Below are 21,734 nucleotides of genomic sequence, written 5' to 3'. Positions count from 1 at the left end.
AAAGTCACACCCAAGCTCTTTTACCAATATGCTGTTGTCTTTGTTGTTAATAAAGCACTTAACATGGGGTGATTTTCAGTGCAAATTAACCTAGTTTCTTCTTCCATAAAAAACATGTTTTGCAGCAGGAGGCCACAAGCATGCAAGAAGTGTGTTGGAGCCACAGATTGCCAGACCTGCCTGTGGAGTTGCATTTTTCAACTAAGAAGTAGAAGGTTCAGGTGCATTTGATGGTTAACCAGGCCTAGGTATTAGGCTGTCCTCAGAGAGGGCTGTGATGGGAGTCAGCCTGTTGCAGCACAACCAAAATATTTTTTGTTCCAGTGTACAACTGAATGTACTTTAATCTGTTCTAGTTTCTTTTCTTTTCTTTTTTGCCAGCGTTGGTGAGTGTACCAGAAAGTTTGGAAAACACGTCGAAGTGGTAGAGATAAAAATCTACTGCAGTTGAATTTGTTGAAAAGCCCAGGACATGCCTCAGGGACGTGCGTTTATCCATTTGCTCCAGTCTCTTTCCCAGCAATCACTTAACATTTGGGGGAGTTGGAGGATAGCTGGGAGTGGGCATGCAACAGCTTGTAAGGAGGGAGAGGCCTGTGGACTGTGGACTGGACAGGGTGTCCACTCTTTGAATCCAGCCTCGGCAGTCTGCAAAAATAAATTCAAAAATGCTCTTTGTCATCTTATGCTGCATGTGGTGTTATCTGTTTAATGTTAATGAGGTTTCAGCGTTGCTTTCAATGGGGAGTGACTGCAGTACATGCTCTTGAGCCATTATCTCTTTGCTTCTCCAGGCAGAAGTTTGGAGGGAATGGGCTTTGGAGTAGGACTAAGCTACCCAAAGAGGTATTTGTAACCAGCAAGGTGGGCTGCCTTTGCATGCAAGGTCATTCCCTCTGTTGTCCTGGGCTCTCCTTTTAACTCTCAAAGGGCCCCTTCTCCAGGGTCATCCAGCCTCCAGGGTTCTTGCCCTATCATCCTCTGGCTGTGCCCCTTTTGGTTGCTCCTTACCAAGTCTGGCTCACCCCCAAAGGACCCCAACACTCATATTTTTTTTCTCCCTTCTTTTCACCCAGTTACATGTCCATTCACTCTACCTAGGCTTAGCTCACCTGGGAATTGTTAAAAAGCAGGTATTAGGAGACAACCAGAGGAATTCAGTGAGGGGTGTGAATGGTGGACGAGTTTAACCTGCTCTCCAATTTTGGAAGAGGAACCTTTAAACCCCAATTCATCGTAATTGGTGAAATTGAGGGAATTGTTGTTGTTGTTTTTTAAAAAACAATTTTATTGAGGTATAATGGACATACAATAAACTGCATATATTTAAAATGTACAATTAGATAATTTTTGCACCCATTAAATCATCACCACAATCAAGGTCATGAACATATCCACATCCCAAAATGCTTCCTCTATCCTTTTTTTTTTTTTTTTTTTTGGGAGAGAGTCTCACTCTATTGGCTAGATTGAAGTGCAGTGGCACAATCTCGGCTCACTGCAACCTCGCCTCAGACTCCCAGGTAGCTGGGATTACAGGCAAGCACCACCAGGCCTGGCTAGTTTTTGTACATCTAGTAGAAATGGGTTTTCACCATGTTGGCTAGGCTGGTCTCTAACTCCTGGCCTCAAGTGATCCACTTGCCTCGGCCTCCCAAAGTGCTGGGATTACAGGTGTGAGCCACTGCAGCTAGCTTCACAGCTCTTTTTAATCCTATCTTCTTATTCCTCCTTTTCTTTTTTAATTTTTTATGGAGAGGAGAGGTTTTCTAAATAGAGAGGCCAGTTCAGTGCTTTCTTGCTGGAGTTCCAGATAACCCGTGGATAATGCTGCTGAAGTTTTTGGTCTTTCCCAAGTTGGAGTTGGAGCAGCCTCATCATCTGAGAAATACTGCCAGAGGCTTGGGATCCAGGATTCCTGGGAAGGAGACAGGGTGCTGAAGGTAGAGGACACGGCACTGGACCATGCAGGTGGCTTCCTGTCCAAAACGATCTTGTGGAGCCCAAGGACTGAATGGTCTAGAGGGGGTGGTCCCTGGCATGAGCTGGCAATCAGCACCTGGCATATCTTGGAGTTGCACCATTGGGCAACTAACTGCGGGCGCCGGGAATGTCTTTCCCATCTGATGGGTTAGGTAAGGCAGTGCGTTTGAGAAGTGATCTCCCTTCTCGCTGGCAGATCCTTGGTTGATGTTGAAACACAGACTGTCCTTCATATACTCACTCTACCTGTTCCTCTGCCCTAGTTTTGAAAGGTCTTTTCTTGCTCTTTTGTCTCTGCTGCTTTGGACTCTTCTCCCAGCTACAGTAAGTTGAGAGCAGGGCCCTGTAACAGACGCAGGAAAGGAAGCAGGCAGGACCTCTGCTCCTTTGATCCATGTTTTTCTACATTCAGCTTGTCCAGGATATTCTACCTTATTCTGCCTGTGCCTTTCTTTATGTGAACTTCTCATCTGACACAGGGCAAGATCCAATCATCTGGAGGAACTGGCTCAGGACCAGATAGATCTAGGCTTTTGATTGCTAGGTGTCCAAAAACATAGAATTTCATTGATTTCTTAATATCTTGATCCATGACATAGTATTTACTGCTTACCTGTTTTGAAGTGATGGTTGGGGAATAAAAAGCACCTTAGGGTACATGGAAACTAGAGAGAGGGCAAATGCTGACATGTGTCAGAATGATGATTTTCTATTGAACTCCTACCTCCAAGCGTGGATAGCAGTTGTCACTATTTTATTCTTATTTTTTAAATTTTGCTTTAAGTTCTGGGATGCATGTGCAGAATGTGCAGGTTCGTTACATGGACATACATGTGCCATGGTGGTTTGCTGCCCCATCAACCTGTCATCTGGGTTTTAAGCCCTGCATGCATTAGGTATTTGTCTTAATGCTCTCCCTCTCCTTGCGCCCCATCCCCTGACAGGCCCCAGTGTGTGATGTCCCCCTCCGCGTTTGTGTATTCTCATCGTTCAACTCCCACTTATGAGTCAGAACATGTGGTGTTTGGTTTTCTGTTCCTGTGTTAGTTTGCTGAGAATTATGGCTTCCAGCTTCATCCATGTGCCTACTAAGGACATGGATGAACTCATTCTTTTTTATGGCTGCATAGTATTCTGTAGTGTATATGTGCCACATTTTCTTTATCCAGTCTATCATTGATGGGCATTTGGGTTGGTTCCAAGTCTTTGCTATTGTAAATATCAGTATTATTTTTAACCCACTGTAGCAGCTGAAGCTGTGATCATCTTATCCTAATAATTAACATTCGTATAGCACTTTTCTTTGCAGCGTGCTTTCTCGTGTAACGTTTGAGCTTTACGAGCCTGTGGCATTGGCAGGCAAGTGTCTTCCACTCTACAGTTCGTAAAACTGAGGTCACAGAGGCTGAATGACTTGCTAATCAGGGGTGAAGCTCAGACTCAGACCCAGAGCCCATGCTGTTTCCCTGCTGCCCTTGTGCATGTATGGCTGTGCAGATGAGTAAGAGACTCTTGTTAGAGAGGCTTGAGTCACAGTCCTTTGATGCAGAAGTCTCAAAGTAGAAAAACTCATATTTCATGGATGGCTCTGTTTATTTGATTCATCTTGTGAATTCAAAATGAAAAATACATTCATTTAGTGGGTGTATTGGTTTGCTGGGGCTGCTGTTCCAAAGTACCATAAACTGGGTGGCTTAAACAACAGAAACTTGTTCTCTCACAGTTCTGGGGGCAAGAAGTCTGAGACGAAGGGTTGGTTCCTGCTGAGGGCTCTGAGGGAAGGATGTTCTCCAGGCCCCCATCCTTGGCTTGGAGGTGGCTGTCTTCTCCCTGTATCTTTGTTGTCTTCCTGTGCATGTGTCTGTATCTAAATTTCCCCTTCTTATTGGGAAAGCAGTTGTACTGGATTAGGGCCCCCCAGAATAACCTCATTTTAACTCGATTAGTTCTGTAAAGAGACTGTCTAAATACGGTCACATTCTGAGGTACTGGGGCTTAGGATTCAACATACCAATTTTGGGGGGACTCAATTTAACCCATAATGATAGGCATGCAATTGATAAAATAAAAAATGTAGGCCATGGTGAGAATTTTTAACTCTATCCTAAGAGGGATGGTGAATGCTTTCTAACTAAATGAGTAGAAAACACTTCTTTGTCCCTTTGCAAGGTTTTTTCTTTCCCTCTGAACCCGCTAACTCCCAGCCTGGGAAGCTTACACTGGGAGTCCTAGGTAGGCCTAGCTTTAACTGCCCCCGACCCCTCCATGACCTCCATATTGGGAGACAGTTCTCCCTGGGTCTGCTGGTCTCTGCACATGTTGTAAGCAGAGTCATCGTCTGCCCTTTGTTCTGGACTATCTTTTCAAGGATGCTTATATAATGCGTGGCCTTGGGAAGTGGACATACTGTCTCCCTCTGGCACAAAGGGCAGGCAGGATTATTGCCCGTTATAAAAGATTCAGGTTCCCTAAGTTCAGGGTTTCTCCTCTGTAATGCAACCTACTGTATATACATCATTTGTTTTTCTCTGCCTTACAATATGGAAACTGGCACTCAGAGAAATGGCATAAAAACGCTGATCCAGGAATCTCGTTTCTTTTGCCAGCACCCATGAAATTGGCAGGAGAACTTGTTAGCTTGTAAAGGGGGTGAAATCTCAGATGCTTTACAGTTCTTGACACACTTAAAATAACTTCTGTACTGGCATTGTGGTTCAGATGTTGATCATGGGTCAGTTCTTTGGCATAAGTCTGTGGCTTTTAAGCTTTTTTATGTTATCTCTGGAACTCTTCCCTCAAATGAAATCCACCAGGAAACTAATACAATTAAAGCTTCTCTGGGTGAATGACATAGGGGTAGAAGCCTAGATTTCTCCATCTTAGGCAGCTCCTGAGACATCTTTGGAGAAGCTGCCCAATTTCAAAAACATTGTGTTGGGCTACTAAAGGCCCCTTTAAAACTCAAATCTGATGTCTGGGAAGAATAACACATTAAATTCTTATCAGACAATGCCAGGTGCAGTGGCTCACGCCTGTAATCCCAGCACTTTGGGAGGCTAAGGCAGGAGGATTGCTTGAGCTCAGGAGTTTGAGACCAGTCTGAGCAACATAGCAAGACCTCATCTCTACTAAAAATAAAAACAAAATTAGCCAGGCCTGGTGGTGTGCACCTGTAGCTCCAGCTACTCTGGAGGCTGAGGCGGGAAGATCGCTTGAGCTTCAGAGGTTGAGGCTGCAGTGAGCCATGATTGCACCACTGTACTCTAGCCTGGGTGACAGAGTGAGGCGCTGTCTCAAAGAAAAAGTTCTAATGAGACAGATTAATTATGTTTAGCAAAAAATTAAGTTACCAATTACTCATAGGTCAGCACAAATTAGTTTTTCAAAGGACTGGGCTCCAGGACTAGTAAGTTTTGATTGTAGGCTATGGAGGGGAAGCTTGTAAGAGGGAACACTGCATCAGTAGGCCCTGGGCATAGGGCAGGGCTGAGAGGTAGAGGAGGGGAGTGCTAGAACTGAGAGGTGCTAAGAGATAGTAGATGGTAATGAAAATCACTTTTGAACTACTTGGTTTCTGTGATCATTAGGATCCCTTCAAGCTGTCCCATGAGCTTTGGGTAGGGCCAGGCAGAGGGAGAGAGGCACCTTTCTTTCATGTGTATTTTATGTTGGGGTTCTGTTATGAGGCAACATTTGAAAAAATCACTATCCTGCTGAAGCAAGATTAAAAGCTCATCTTTTTTACTCTGTTACCTGACGCTGTGGTAATGAGTGTTGAAAAGTAAAACAGATGCTTGTTCCCTACAGCACAAGAGGAAGGTGACTTAGCAGAAAGGGTTCCTGGGGTTTGGGCCTAACTTTACTACTGTCTTCTGACTCTACTGTGAATTTGCTGTGTGACCTTTGGCTGGCCACTCAACCTCTCTGGGCCTGTTTTCTCATCTAACAGAAGGGATACCTCCTTCTGGAGACATGATTTCAAAAAATCCTCATATTTAAAGGCTGATGTGCTGTGAAGAGGTGATGTAGCTTTTAACCCCCAAAACATTAAATATTGGATTCCTATGTGTTTGCGTCTTAAGCTGCTAGACCTCATTCATGCCAGACCTCATTCATGCCCTTTGAGGAAGATGCATGCACTGGGCCTGAAGTGGAAGTTGTGGGCATTTTTGAGAGTAAAATGGGTGGATTTGATTCCTCCTGCTACATTTCCCTTCACACTTAGGACACACTATGACACATGGGCCAAATCCAGTTTGCTGCCTATTTATAAATAAAGTTTTATTGGAACATAGTCATGCCCATGAGGTTACATCCTGACTATGGCTGCTTTTGTGCTACAAATGATGTCTCACATAGAACCCCAACATAAAATACACATAAAAAGTTTGCTGGCCTCTACTTGAGGCCACTTGGTGCTTAGTAGACTTGGCACAAATGACTGTGTGGATTTAATTTTTCATACAAAAAGGACACATGAGCAACCTCTTTAAGGAAGACTTCTTATACCCTCTGATTTATGATACTTTGGAAGAAGAGATCCTCTTTAGAGATTGAGAGAATCTTCTAGCTTTTTCATTTATGGGTATAAAACATTTTTCATTTACTGGTGATTTCTTTCTTTTGAAAAATGGCTAAACAGTGCTCTATTATGTGAGATTAGTCTAAGTGAAAAAATGCACTATAATTTTCAAATATATTAAAATGCACCCTGTCTTGGACTAGTGCCACTCTGCTATTTTCCTTTCATATTCTGGGGTTTTAAATTCACAGGAAATGTTTTAATGGCTTTATCTGAAGGCTATCATGTTGACAAAGAGGCAGGCAGATGACTGACAAGGTAAAGGTCTCAGAAACTGGGAATGGCTGCAGAATTCAGGATCCAAAGGCAGCTTCGTGACTGGCTTGGTGAGGAGTCATTCATATGTCTATAACAACGAGGAAAGACTGGGGTAATTATAAACAAATATGTTAACCAGTTTTTCCAGACAATCCCAGGACTGCTTCAGCTTAAGTGATTATTTTGCCTGAGGCTTTTGGCATCAGGGTTTGTAAGAGTAAACCCCAACACTTGAGTCAGGGAGGCAGAATCTGTAGGCTCAGTTAAAGATTATGGGGGTGTAAAAATGGACAGTGAATGGGATACTAGAATTGTAATGGAAAATGTTTGCCAGGTGCAGTGGCTCATGCCTGTAATCCCAGCATTTTGGGAGGCCAAGGTGGTAGGATCACGAGGTCAGGAGTTCGAGACCAGCCTGACCAACATGGCGAAACCTCGTCTCTACTAAAAATACAAAAATTAGCCAGGCGTGGTGGCGCATGCCTATTATCCCAGCTACTTGGGAGGCTGAGGCAGGAGAATTGCTTGAACCTGGGAGGCAGAGGTTGCAGTTAGCCGAGATCGTGCCACTGCACTCCAGCCAGGATGACAGAGTGAGACTCCATCTCAAAAAAAAAAAAAAAAGGGAAAATGTTTTGCAAGGCTTGAACTTAAGTAATAATTCTCAGCTCTTAAAGGAACCCTATTGCCATTGACAAGCACAACATACTGTCCCTTTTATTAAAGTGTCAATGTGACCAGGTTTGTTTGTGGGGACATAGTGTGCTCTAGATGTGCTTGGGGTGATTAGGGAAGTGGTTTAGTTTGTGGCTGTAAGTCTTAAAAAAAGAATATAGGTAATTTGAGAAGATCTGGGGTAGGTCATGAAAATATGGAAAAATTAGAAAGTAGAAATCAAGCTATGGAAGTGGGGTTGGATGAGCAAAACCCATTGTCAAATCAGATCCACCTAGATCATGAATTTTACCCATCATTAAGCTTTACTAATAATTCCGAAGAGGCAGGCTATTGAGAGGCTCAGATAAAGCAGAGAGAGGTCTGGGGCATTGAGGATGTCTCCCTGGGACCCCTCTCCCTCCCTAGACCTGTCCCTCTGACTCACAATACTAAATGGCTCTAAGTAAGCTGTACAGTGCAAAGCTTTTAAGTTATAAAAGAACTCCTTTTGATACCCCTCATTATTTTGTTGGCTACATGACATTTTCCAGGGAGCCACGCCTCAAAGATTTTGGGTATTGCAATTCTAAGAAATCCTCTGGCCAGAGACATCCTTCTAAGGGCATTCAGTAGACAAGGTTTTTCCTCCTAGCAAAGATCATTCCTTTCATTACCTGGAGGTGCAATTGATGAGAAATTAGATTGGTTCACCTGCCTTCATTCCTTTTTTCCTGGGATCATTCATCTCTTCTCACCACCAAGTCCCCTACTCCCTTTAGGTCAATGAATGGATCACAGCCCTGCTGCTTAAACTTCTTCCTCCTAGGGAGTAAAGGTAAAAAAGGACTGTAATTGTTCAGTGTCAAGCAGAGATAAACAACTTGACAGCTTCCAAACAAAGGAAGAGCAAATGTAAGGTAGGGTTCATGGTGATAGGTATCCTGGAGGAATAATTAGGAAAGGGTCGACCACTACAACAAGAAGCTTTTGGGCTAAAGAATGAGAAACTGTCAGATTTCTAGGATTGTTGGTTTTTCTAAAAAAGCACATTTTAACTTTCTAATTTCTTCTCTTCCTTCCTCCCTCTGTATCCCCTGCCTATCTCTGCTGAATGTTTTCCCCTATCCCCCGAGACGACCTCAGCTCTGCTGGGGCTCCTGTCCTTGTCGTCACCTTGTTCTTGCTGTCGCCATGCTCCCTGTCTGCCTCCTCCCCTTTGAGGCTGGCGAGATCCTGGAATACAGGGTCGATGCCTCACAGAAGCAACAGTGTTTTCGGCTGAATACTGGGACATGCACAGGAACCTGCAAATGTATCAATAGGATTTTCCATTTAACAAAATTCTTTGAAATCAGATGAGTTATGGCCTGTGAGTTGTCGTCTGAAACATAGCAAATACCTTTTAAAATAAATTTAAGTTATAGTCATACTCAGACCTAGACTTTTCCATTTTTGAGCTAATTAGATGCTAGATTAGGTTTACAAAGGAAGCTTTAAAAATAATCATTCTTAGGGATTTTAAAGTTTCTGTTCTGATTATAAAAGAAGTATGTGAGCATTGTGGAAAATTTGAAAAGTACAGGAGAAAAAAAGTCACTCATATGTAATCCTAGCCAAGATAAATACTATCGTACTATTTTACTGCATTTTGCTTCTGGTATTTTAAAAAGAGATATCTGTCTGTCTATCTATCTATCTATCTGTCTATCTATCTATCTATCTATCTATCTATCTATCTATCTATCTATCTATTTGTCTGTCTAGATTCTTAGAACTGGAATTCTTGGGTTAAAGATTTTGCCCATTTTTATATGCTTTGATACATCCTGACAAATAGTTTTCACAGAAAGTGACAGAAATTTTATAACTCAATCATAATACAAAATAGCCCCTTGCACTAGACCCTCTCCAGCACTGGACAATTTCATTTTATTTTTGATAGATAATTTGGCTAGACAACAATAGCAACACAGTGTTCATTGTTTGAGAATTTCTTTGGTTATTATAGGGTGGATATTATGCCTTAATTGATTTCTTTGTGAATTATCTCAATGTCTTTTGCTCATTAGTGTGATTTTCTGTTCTTTTCTTTCTTTCTTTATTTTTTTGAGACAGAGTCTTACTGTCATCCAGGCTAGTGTGCAGTGGTGTAATCTTGGCTCACTGCAACCTCCACTTCCTGGGTTCAAGCGATTCTGGTGCCTCAGCCTCCTGAGTTGCTGGGACTACAGATGTGTGCCTCCATGCCAAGCTAATTTTTGTATTTTTAGTAGAGACAGGGTTTCACCATGTTGGCCAGACTGGTCTTGAACTCTTGACCTCTAGTGATCCACCTGCCTCTGCCTCCCAAAGTGCTGAGATTACAGGTGTGGGCCACCACACCTGGCCTGACTTTCTTTCTATATTAACCCCTTGGTATATTTGTATCAAATGCTTTTTCTGGTATATTTCTTGCCATTTTATTGTGATTTTTTCCCCTAACTGTATAAAGGCTTCAAAATTTTACTAGTGAAGTTTATTTTTCCTGTTGTCTTGGAAGTCTTTTAAAAGTAATGAGACGTGTCTAAGTGTAGCTATCAGTTAAGTGAGATTATGGGTGTGAAAACATTTTTGTAAACTGAAAGGCACTATTATTTCCTTCCCGTCACATATAAAAGTTTCAAATTTGTATTTAGTCAAATGTATTTATCTTTTTTCTTGTCTTAGAGGTCTTTTCAAAGCAATGACGTTTGTCTAGGTGTAGTTATCAGTTAATGAATTATGGGTATGAAAGCATTTTTGTAAACTTAAAGACACGCTTCAAATGAAGGACTAAAAGGGGGATGAATCTTCACCTCCACTACCACCTGGAGGATCCACACAAGAGTGTTTTCTGGTGGTATTAGGCTAAAAAGACATTCCTTTGCAAGTTTTGCCATACTTTAAAATTAAACGATTGAGTATAATGTTGTGTGGATCAGCACTGCCCAATAAAAATACAATGCAAGCCATATAAGTCATTTTAAATTTTCTAGTAGCCACATTAAAAAAGTAAAAATAAATAGGTGAAATTAAATTTAATAGTCTTATTTAATCAGTTATATAACAAAATTATCATTTCAACATGTAATCAATATAAAAACTCCATTTTTTTTGTTTTTTTTTTTTTTGAGATGGGTTCTCACTCTATCACCCAGGCTGGAGTACAGTGGCATGATCATGATCTCGGCTCACTGCAATCTCCGCCTCCCAGGCTCAAGCCATCCTCACACCTCAGCCTCCTGAGTAGCTGCGACTACAGTATTTTTGGTAGAGGCGGGGTTTTCACCATGTTGCCCAGGCTGGTCTGAACTCCTGAGATCAAGTGATCCATCCGCCTCGGCCTCCCACAGTGCTGGGATTACAGGTGCAAGCCACGTCACCTGGCCAATATAAAAACTCTTAATGACAGATTGTACATTCTTTTTCTTTTTCTTTTGAGACAGGGTCTCGCTCTGTCACCCAGACTGGAGTGCAGTGGCGTGATCACAGCTCACTGCAGCCTTGACCTCCCAGGCTCAAGCAATCCTCCTACCTCAGCCACCTGAGAAGCTGGGGCTACAGGTGTGCATAACTACGCCTTTTGTATATTTTGTAGGGACAAAGTTTTGCCACATTTCCCAGGCTGGTCTCAATCTCCTGGGCTCAAGCAATCCATCTGCTTTGGCCTCCCAAATTGCTGGGATTACAAGCGTGAGCCACCATGCTTGGCCCTTTTTTCTTAAGTCTTCAAAAATCTGATGTGTATTTTACCCTTACCGCCCATCTCAGTTTGGATCAGCTACGTTGAGGTGCTCAATAGCCACGTGTGGCTATTGGCTGCTGTATTGGACAACACAGGTCTGGATGTGGAGGGATATAGCAAGATCTCTGAGATGTTTTCTCTACTCTGGATTCAGAGTTCAGTCTAAATTTGGGTCACTACTTTGAAGAAGTGGCCTTTCTCAATGGTACATGCTTAAACTAATTGAACGAATTGGCTATTTCTGCCTTGTTAGAAATGTAAGTCTTCTTTTTCTATCCACGGGCAGGAATTTAGTCATATTATCCTTTGTCTTTGCTGTGACTAATTATCTTTCTTCGTTGCAGAGCCCCAGAACTCGGAGGTGGTTCCAACTAGTTGATTAGGAATAACAATATCACATGGAAAATGGCAAGCCCCAGCCCTCCCCTGACAGCATTAGCAAAATCTCATCCTGAGTTTTGCTCTTTTAACCCTAAACTGTACGTGAGGTGGGAGTCCCCAAATTAAACAAAACTAGCTCGAATCTTATTGCTTAGTGGCCCCTTCCTGTGGCTTTGCAGACATACTTGGGCAGCAGGAGCTGTGAGCTCTCCCTTGGCTTAATCTGGTTAAAACCAGGATAAAGAATTAGGTCAGGGGCCTCTGGCTGCAAAGCAGTCTGTTTCCAGAACTCAAGTGGAGCCGTGGAATAAAAATAAATAGAATTGGAAAAGCATTACTCAGACTTTGCATTTGACCTGTTCTAGGTCAAAACTCTAGCTCGGATTCAGAGTCAAAACAGTTGAGCATTGCAAAGAGTGGTGGGACTGCATTAGTAACCAGGCTATGGATGTGCCTGTCTAAGGTGCTCTAAGCAGTAACTCCAAGGTGTGATTTGGGTTTTGAGGCTCCGCATGGTATACAGAGATGAACTGACCCCAAATTTCACTTATTAATCTTTTAAGTATCAGAGCATCTAGGGTGGGACCTTAGGGCCTGGTGATGGGAGCAGCAGGTGGTCCTAGGCCTAGGGAGATCGTGAACTCGACTAAGACCCAGTTTTTCCTGGGATTCAGTGAAAGGGCAAGTAGATAGCTCTGGGTCAAAAAGGAGGAGAGGCTGGGTGCGGTGGCTTATGCCTGTAATCCCCGCACTTTGGGAGGCTGAGGCAGGCAGATCATTTGAGGTCAGGAGTTCAAGACCAGCCTGGCCAACATGATGAAACCCCATCTCTATTATAAAATACAAAAATTAGACGGGCATGGTGGTGGGCACCTGTAATCTCAGCTACTAGGGAGGCTGAGGCAGGAGAATCGCTTGAACCCAGGAGACGGAGGTTGCGGTGAGCCAACATTGCGCCACTGCACTCCAGCCTGGGCGATAGAGCAAGACACTGTCTCAAAAAAAAAAAAAAAAAAAAAAAAAGGAGGAGGAGACCTGCACATGAATCTGCTACCTAGAAGCTAGTTCTCATCTCACTGAATGGGTAGGTCTAATGAGGCATGGAGAGAGATACCTACATCCGAGTTTGACCTGCCCAGCCAAAAAGGCTCATTTTCATCAGCTCTGTTTACCAACAGACAAACCTTTCTTAAAGGGAGTGCTCCAGAGTGTTGAGACATCCAAGCTAAAGCATAAAGCCAACCATTGTTGGGAGTTATTGATGGCCCCTCTAAGTCTTGAAGGTGCCAGACCGCTGGGCACAGGCCCCTCCTGGCCTCCACCCCCTGCCAACCGCTACTCCAAGGTTAGTCCAGTCTTTTGCCTATCCTCTCAGTCACTATGTTTCTTTGCTGTGTCATTTGATCCTTTTCCATTTGGGCTGAGGTTAGGGCAGACAGTTAATAAGTGCACCAGCTGTCTAGGAACAGTGAAATACAATCTTCTCTTTTTCGCTTGCATACCATGCCTGGTAGATGCAGAGAGTCAGCTTTTGTACTGCTGGAAGAGGGTGCCCTCCTTGACACCGTCCAGGCCCAGGTGCTTTTTAAATTTTATTTTATTATTATTTTTTATTTTTTCGTGACGGAGTCTCGACCTGTCGCCCAAGCTGGAGTGCAGTGGCCCGATCTCGACTCACTGCAAGCTCTGCCTTCCAGGTTCACGCCATTCTCCTGCCTCAGCCTCCCAAGTAGGTGGGACTACAGGCGCCCACCACCACGCCTGGCTAATTTTTGTATTTTTAGTAGAGACGGGGTTTCACCATGTTAGCCAGGATGGTCTCGATCTCCTGACCTTGTGATCCGCCCGCCTCAGCCTCCCAAAGTGTTGGGATTACAGGCGTGAGCCACCGCGCCCGGCCCAAATATCTTAATTATATAAACCTGCCTTGTTCAGAATTCACATGGATTATAGCCCAAGTGGCTTTTTCCAGTAAAATTTAGTGCTGCTTTCTATATTCACAATAGGCACTTGAGCACAGCCAGAACTTGGCTTTTACATGCATCATCATGTGCAGTGCAGTTCAGCAGCCCCACTGGAGGACCTGCTGTGTACAAAGCACTGGTTAGGACCTGGGCGAATCCCAGTTCTTGTGGTCAGGTAGCCTATACTCTGGTGATAAAGGAGACATTATAGATACCTATTGTATAAGAGTATCTTGGCTGGGCACGGTGGCTTACGCCTGTAATCCCAGCACTTTGGGAGGCCGAGGCGGGTGGACCGTGAGGTCAGGAGTTCGAGACCATCCTGGCTAACATGGTGAAACCACGTCTGTACTAAAAATACAAAAAATTAGCTGGGCATGGTGGCATGCACCTGTAGTCCCAACTACTCAGGAGGCTGAGGCAGGAGAACAGCATGAACCCAGGAAGCAGAGCTTGCAGTGAGCTGAGATCACGCCACTGCACTCCAGCCTGGGCGACAGAGTGAGACTCCATCTCAAAAAAAAAAAAAAAAAAAAGGAGTATCTATACAGTCAGTAACTCTACAACAGTTTTCATGAAGGAACTGAGGAAGTTCAAAGGAAGCAGCAGTTTACTTTCAATTGGTAAGAACAGCAGAGACTTCTCAGAGGTGGTGGCATTTGAGCTGAGCCTTGAAGGGTGAGTAGGATTTAGATCACAGAGGAAGGAGGCCATGAATGAACATGGTCGAGGCATGCAGGTTCATTCAAGGTGTGCTGGAGGATAGAGTGGTGTTCCCAAGTGTCAGAGGCAGACTCTGTGTGGAGGGCTGTCATTGGGAACAAGACCAGAAAGGTCAGATCATGGGTAACCTTCTTGGGATTGAAACTTTATTCAGTAAGCTGTATGGAACAACTGAAGTTTCCAGGGAGGGAAGTGACCCAATCTCATCTTTGGAAGACAGCAGGTTGGGAGGAGATTGGAGAATTTAGCTTGTGGAAGCAGAGGAACAAGTTTCTGCAGGCATTCAGGCCAATTAAGGCAGAAAAGAGTAAGAATCTTGTGCAGAGGGAAAATCAACAAGCTGAGGTGGCTGGCTTAGATATGGAAGATGGGATTAAGGGAGTGAGCAGCAGTTGACAAGTTGGGAACATAAGGTGGAAGGGTGACTTGCGGGAGGATGGTGGAGTCTGATTGGGCTCATCCACATGTCAGCAGCCCGTCCACTTGGACACATCCAGCAGGAAGGTGGAAATTGAGACCTGGAGCCAAGGCTTGGGGTGAGGACTAAAGTAAGAGACTTAGGAGTCACTAGAGAGAAGTAATGACAAGAGAAATTGAGGCATTAGGGGAAATTATCTAGGGAGATAGAGGTGAGAAGAAGACCTAAGACAGAGCCTTAGGAAAGGACTGCAAAGGAAGAGATGAAGGAAGAGGAACCAGCAGAGGGAAGAGAGCTGAGAGTGAGGGGGATCAGCTGGAGGATGTGCTTTAGAGGCAGCTCCTCTTGACTTAGACTCTAGGCAGGATACTGTCGCTTTCCTCCCCAAAATAGGGATACTAATACCCACCTCACAGGGTGGTGGGGGACTTACTACCCATGGCACTCAGTGGGCACTTAATAAATGCTCATCTCCTTTTCCCTTTCCCATAGAAACCTAGAAAGCATGTTAAGAAGGGTATGGCCATCAGGATTAAATGCTTTAGAGGCGGTGAGGGTCTTTGGAAAGGACTATAAGACTCCCCTAAATCAGGTCACTAGTGGGATGGGGAGGAAGTATTAATACCTTAGCTCTTTCCATAGAGAGCAGGCCTGAAGAAGGCAGATTGCTGGGGGCTGGTGATCAGGGGATAGGAGGAAGTGAGAAGAGCAATGGAGGCTCCCAGTCTAAGCAATTTGGCAGTGAAGGGAGGGATGCAGAATGAACTGGAGCTTGAGGAGGTCAAGGAGTTCATTAAGGGCAGAGCGCTGTGGCTGCTTGCATCAGTGCAGCCAGCTGCCCTATGAAGAGACGTGAGCTCGTTTCTTGCAGAATCCTTTTTCTCTTGGGTTTGGCAAATACAGTCATACATTTGGGTGTTTGTTAAAATGTGCAGCTAATTAACTCTGGGAGGAAGAGGCCCATCATGTGAGTGAGTGAAACTGGTTTGCTGCACGAACTCTGAAGAGGACTTGGCTGGGTTCTGAATCAGGAGTTCTTTTATTTTATTTATTTATTTATTTATTTATTTTTGTTTATTTTATTTTATTATTATTATACTTTAAGTTTTAGGGTACATGTGCACAACGTGCAGGTTGGTTACATATGTATACATGTGCCATGTTGGTGTGCTGCACCCATTACCTCGTCATTTAGCATTAGGTATATCTCCTAATGCTATCCCTCCCCCCTCCCTCCACCCCACAACAGTCCCCGGTGTGTGATGTTCCCCTTCCTGAGTCCATGTGTTCTCATTGTTCAATTCCCACCTATGAGTGAGAACATGCGGTGTTTGGTTTTTTGTCCTTGTGATAGTTTGCTGAGAATGATGGTTTCCAGTTTCCTCCATGTCCCTACAAAGGACATGAACTCATCATTTTTTTATGGCTGCATAGTATTCCATGGTGTATATGTGCCACATTTTCTTAATCCAGTCTGTCACTGTTGGACATTTGGGTTGGTTCCAAGTCTTTGCTATTGTGAATAGTTTTAAAGTTGTAATCTCACAAGCATGGGGGAAGAAGGGGGCATGCTGTCCAGGGAGGTTTCCAAGGAGAGGCTTCCTTTTGAGATGAGAGCTGGGGGAAGGAAGTGGGAAGAGCTGAGGAGGTACCTTAGGTAAGTCTTCCTGGGGATTTCTCAGTCCGGAAGCCTGAAACCTCCTTTCAGAAAAGTATCAGGGAGTCTCACAGCCCTCCCTGCTGCAGACAAGCACAGCTCAGCCCCAAATATTTACCTTCTCTCCTCAGTCCTTAGAATCTCAGACCTCTGTGGCTCCTGCCCGCCTCCTCCCTTTCTTCCTCTTGAGGGGAATGGTTTACCTTCGTCAAACTCCTTGAGAGATGAAGTGGGGACAAAGTGGAGAGGAGAGTGTGGGGGAGGGAGGCATGGGAAAAGTAGGAGGGGCTGGAGGGTCCTGCCACTGGCTCTGGGAGGAAGAGGAGAGCTGAAGTCCCCAGAGGAAGCACCAGGGTGCTGTGTCCTGTGAATCCACCCTTCGGAAAAAGAACATCTTTGGGTTTGGCACCATCCTGTGCTGGATGCGGGGAATCCTCTGCCTCTAGAAAAGTTCTGTTTTCTCCCCAGATTTCAATTGTGTTTTCCTAGTTCCTCCTCAGGCATAGCTGCTGTGGCTTCAGGTTGGTCTTTTCTTGAATCAGTTGCTTTTTCTCTATTTTTTCTACTTTTTTTCCTTCCTTCCTGCCTTGCCCACCCTCTCCCGTCCTGTTCTAACAGGCAGTGTGGATGGTAGCTCAATGTGTCAGCCGCACAACCAGACTGGGTTTCAAATCCCAGCTTTTCACTTACCTGCTGTGTGTGCTTGGGTAAGTTACTTCAGTCTCAGTTTCCTCATCTTAAGATGGATTATAAGGGTATCCGTCTCATAGGGTAACACAGCCCTCCCCAACTGGAACACTGAAGTATAATTTCTATACTTTATACAGAAACACACTATATGATTTTTAGACCATGTATGGCGGCTCATGCCTATAATCCCAACACTTTGGGAGGCCAAGGCGGGAGGATCACTTGATCCCAGGAGTTTGAGACTAGCCTGGGTAACATAGTGAGACCTCATCTCTACAAAAAATAAACAAAATTAGCTGGACGTGGTGGTGCACACCTGTAGTCCCAACAACTTGGGAGGCTGAAGCAGGAGGATTGCTTGAGTTTGGGAGGTCGAGGCTGCAGTGAGCCATGATCATGCCACTGCACTCCAGCCTGGGCAACAGTGTGAGATACTATCTCAAAAACAACAACAAACAACACCAAAAGAAATGTACTATAAAATTTTTAATTTCTAGAAATTTAATTTCTACAGGCTCTTTTGATATATATATTATTTTCTGTATCACCTATCTGACAAAATCCAAAAAGGATTTAAAGGCATCTGCAAAAAAGGGCAGATAGATCATTGATAGATTAGATAGGTAGGTAGGAAGGTAGGTAGGTAGATAGATAGATAGATGTAATATTTACAGAGTATTTACTATTTTCTAGGTACCACTCTTATCTCTTTACATATATTAACTCAGTTAATCCTCAGGAATGCCACATTTTGGGTAGATTTGGAACATTTGGTTTTCCAAGGCCTCAGCCTTTCTTTCACATGAACTGCTGTGTAGGCCGATCCCTGGATCTGCTGCTTTGGCTGTGTTGATTTTTTTCGACCTAAAAGTAGGATGTATTTTTATTTATTCCTAATAAATTTTGGCCTTTAGATTGTACCTCACAGGCTTTATTTGTTATACGTTTGACATTATGATTCCATGTACTAGTAATCCTTTCTACGTTTGTGATCTTTGACTTCATCGAGTCACTGATAAAAATCAGCTCCAAAATTGAGCCCCACGGTGCATTACTGGAGACCTTTCTCCAGACTGACATCAACAGTTCTGTGTACTCTTCAGTAGTGGCAGAACTATCCTAGTCTGTATTATCTATTTCACATTTCTCTGTGAAAGACAAACGTGAGAGGATTTCTTAGATGCTGGTGATAATCCAGATTCCCACCGTGTATTATATGTCTTTCTCCACCTTATCTGATATTTCCTACTACCTACAAAATGAAAGAAAACTAAACTGGAGAAGCAGTCAGTACATTTTTTTCTATCTTTTAGATAATCCCTCTTCATTTTAAGTAGAAGCAGCATAAGATGATGTCAATTGGTGAAAACTGAAAGGAAAGAGACAACAGTCATCGTATTCAAAGAATTCATTTTGCCAAGAAGCTGCCACTTCCAAGGAAAAGTATTTAACTACTCTAATTTTTAGTCTGTGATTTAGATGTATTTAATTTTTGTAATGCAGTGTTGTCATTGTCCCAGCAGCGTGGCATATTCTTTTAGTTTGCTGTTTGAGTTGAAATGAAAATTCCCAAAGGGTGGTATATAGTGCATGAATCCACGTGGGAGCTTAATGCTTTTCAACAGTGATATTGGAAAGAATGACTAGGAGGCGAAAAATCTTAAGGAATGTTCAAGTTTTAAGGCACATGCAGGAATATATTGTAATATGGGGGGGCATTTTCTATAAAACAAATATGTTTATTATTCCATTTCTGTCTATACTAAACGGTAAAAACGTCAAAGAAAGAGCCCAAATCTTACACTTTTGACACAGGCTTAAAAACATATTATTAAGTGAAAAGTGCAAGGTATAATATGCTACTGTTTATAGGGAAAATGCTGATAAAATTGGTAACATTAATTACCTGTGGAGAGAACACTAGTGACTGGGGGACAGAGCCTTTAGTACTTTTTGAATCATATAAATGTATTACCTTAACAAATAATGAATGTGGCCAGGTGAGGTGGCTCACGCCTGTAATCCTAGAACTTGGGGAGGCCAAGGTGGGCAGATCACCTGAGGTCAGGAGTTCGAGACCAGCCTGACCAACATGATGAAACTGCATCTCTACTAAAAATACAAAATTAGCTGGGCATTGTGGTGCGTGCCTGTAATCCCAGCTACTCAGGAGGCTGAGGCAGGAGAATTGCTTGAACCTGGGAGGCGGAGGTTGCAGTGAGCAGAGATCGTGCCGTTGCACCCCAGCCTGGGCAACAAGAGAGAAACTCCTTCTCTAAAAAAATAAAATAAAATAGTGAATGCATAAGAAAAAAGAAGCATAATTTGAGGAAACAACAATAGTCATTCTTTTCTGTTTCTCTTTTTTATAGAGTCTGTGGGCTTTGGAATTCGATGCACTTAGATTTGAGTTCTGGCTTAGCTGCTGTTTGCGGTTGGGCATGGGGCAAGTTACATAACTTCACCAGAGTGTCATCTATAACATTTGAGCAATACTCTTCTGGTTGGTGTGTGTGTGTGTGTGTGTGTGTGTGTGTGTGTGTGTGTTGTGCACAGATCAAATACAATAAGGATCATTTTAGCTTGAGTATGAACATCTTCCTCTGAAGATGGTTTTTCACCATCCAAGAAAGACAAAAGACAAGGTCATCTTAATGGTTGGTCTTCAGATTGTGAGTAGATTTTAGCTCAAAGTTTTTAATCAGAAGTGAACTTTGAACTGGTCATTAGATCCAGCCAAAAGGATTCAACCTGTCTTCATAAGAGAGTTGAATGGTTAAGCCAATCATAGTTAGACCCTTCTTGCTTGGATCTTTGGAAGAAATTAGCCAATTAGATGTAAGCCACCTCTTTCCTTTGTTATAGCAACATCTCATGAGAGTCAGAGGCTTTGCTCTGCTGGACAGAATTCAGGGGAGGCACCATAAAGTAAGCCCTGGCTACAGACAAGGGCTGCTGTTATATCTGTGTCATTGCCTAAGACACTTTTGGGACAGAAAGATTGGGATCTAGGCAGAGCCATTAATACTGCATCCACTGTAAGCCCTATCTATTCCCTGCTAGATAAATCTATGCACTGAAAATTTTTCCTGGGGGCAAGGGTGGGAAAATATGAAACTAATATTTTGTGTGGTATCTATATTGTCCTTTATATACTCAATGAGTGGGCTTTACAACATGAATGTTTCCAATGCAAGGGCCAGAAAAAGAACTCCAGTTGTTTAAACCCAAATGGAATTGGCTAAGACAACAGAGAGTTCCTGAAGTAGGTCTGACTTCAGATGAGAATTGACCCAGAGTCTCAGGATATCCATAGGCTCTATATCTCTGTGATTCTTTCAACTTTGTTCTCTGAATGTTACTTATTGCTTAATCTGGCTCTTCTCAGGCTAGTCAAAGTGATGAGAGCATTTCCAGATTTTGCACCTTCATATCACATTGTGCAGGAGAAGAGAAAACACCATTCCTGATTGCTCCAGAAGCTTCATGGATTTCACTGCCTCTCCTTTGGCTTGAGTTGGGTTATGTGCCCATCCCTGAACCAATAGGTTATGCTAGTTGGCTTAGGTCATTGGATCACAAACCTGGAACCCCTTCAAGGGATTCTGATGTCATTGGTCTGGGAAGTGGATCCCATGCATGGCTATTTTAAAACACTCCCTGGGTGATTCTAATATACAGCCAAAAATGAGTTTATTGGCATAAGCCAATCAGTGTCCACTCTGAGAGCTAAGACTATAACTGTTCTGCAAGGGAAAGTCTGAGTGTACTTAATAGATTGATGGGAGAAGGGGATAACAGATGTTGGCAAAGAAAACATCATATTACTTGTGGCAAACATATTAGCTGCCCTGGTGTTCATGCCCTTTGTTTCTTCCTTGCCATCAGAATGCAGCTTTTGTTTGGGGCAGCAAGGTGCCCACCTTAAGGGATGAATCGTGGTTGGTCCAAAGTGCTATTGATAATCTGCTTCCTCACTTTTCCAGCCTCCCTTGCAATTAGATAGGAGAGAGAGAGGGGGAGAGAGAGAAAGAGAGAGCACACGTGTGCACAGAGGAAAAGCTAAGTTACTCTTTGTTCATAGAGGGAGTGCAAGGAAGTTTAAAGTTAACACATGAGAAATTGGAAGTATGAGCCTATTCTTGGGGTTATGGAAGTAGCTATCAGAAAAAGAAGAGGAAATGTTCAACAATAGCTATCTCTGAGGAATTAGACTGGAAGAAGAGGATTAAATGAAAAATGAAAACCTCTAGTTTTCATTTTGTATCTTTCTGTTCTCTTTGATATTTTATTTCTATGTGATTATATTATTTTTATAATTAAAAATAAATTGATCCTTTTTGAAGTTGTTCTTAAGAGTTTAAGATGGTTTAAAATATATGTAAGTTATTGTTAGAATATATTTCTTTAAGTGTATAAGTCCCCTTTTTTATAAGAAATAAAAAGTACTTTTAAACAATCCCATTTATCTACAAACTCAGTAATACAGATGAGAATCAGATGTTGTGTTTTAATTTTAAAATATTTAATTGACAAGTGAAAATTATATATATTCAAGATATACAACATGAAGCTTTGATATACATATACATTGTGTGGTGATTGCAGCAGTCAAATTAATTAACACATCCATTACTGTCTGTGTGTGTGTGTGCGCG

The 21,734-nt window shown here is 42.9% G+C and overlaps 1 protein-coding gene across 4 annotated transcripts in view; it reads left to right on the top strand.

The window, feature by feature from the left end:
* MREG (melanoregulin) overlaps positions 1-21,734 on the top strand; it is a 74,925-nt gene that overhangs the window by 39,782 nt on the left and 13,409 nt on the right. The window contains exon 3 of one of the 4 annotated variants that reach the window (XM_063695185.1): positions 12,820-12,969. The exons of the other annotated variants lie outside the window; for them this stretch is intronic. Coding sequence (XP_063551255.1) covers positions 12,820-12,969 — 150 coding nt within the window. The remainder of the gene's footprint in view (positions 1-12,819; positions 12,970-21,734) is intronic. 4 annotated transcript variants of the gene reach the window in all.

The sequence above is a fragment of the Gorilla gorilla genome, chromosome 11, assembly GCF_029281585.2.
Source record: "Gorilla gorilla gorilla isolate KB3781 chromosome 11, NHGRI_mGorGor1-v2.1_pri, whole genome shotgun sequence".
Classification (NCBI taxonomy): Eukaryota; Metazoa; Chordata; class Mammalia; order Primates; family Hominidae; genus Gorilla; species Gorilla gorilla.
Note: the sequence above shows the minus strand (reverse complement) of the source record. Positions and strands in the feature narration are given on the sequence as shown.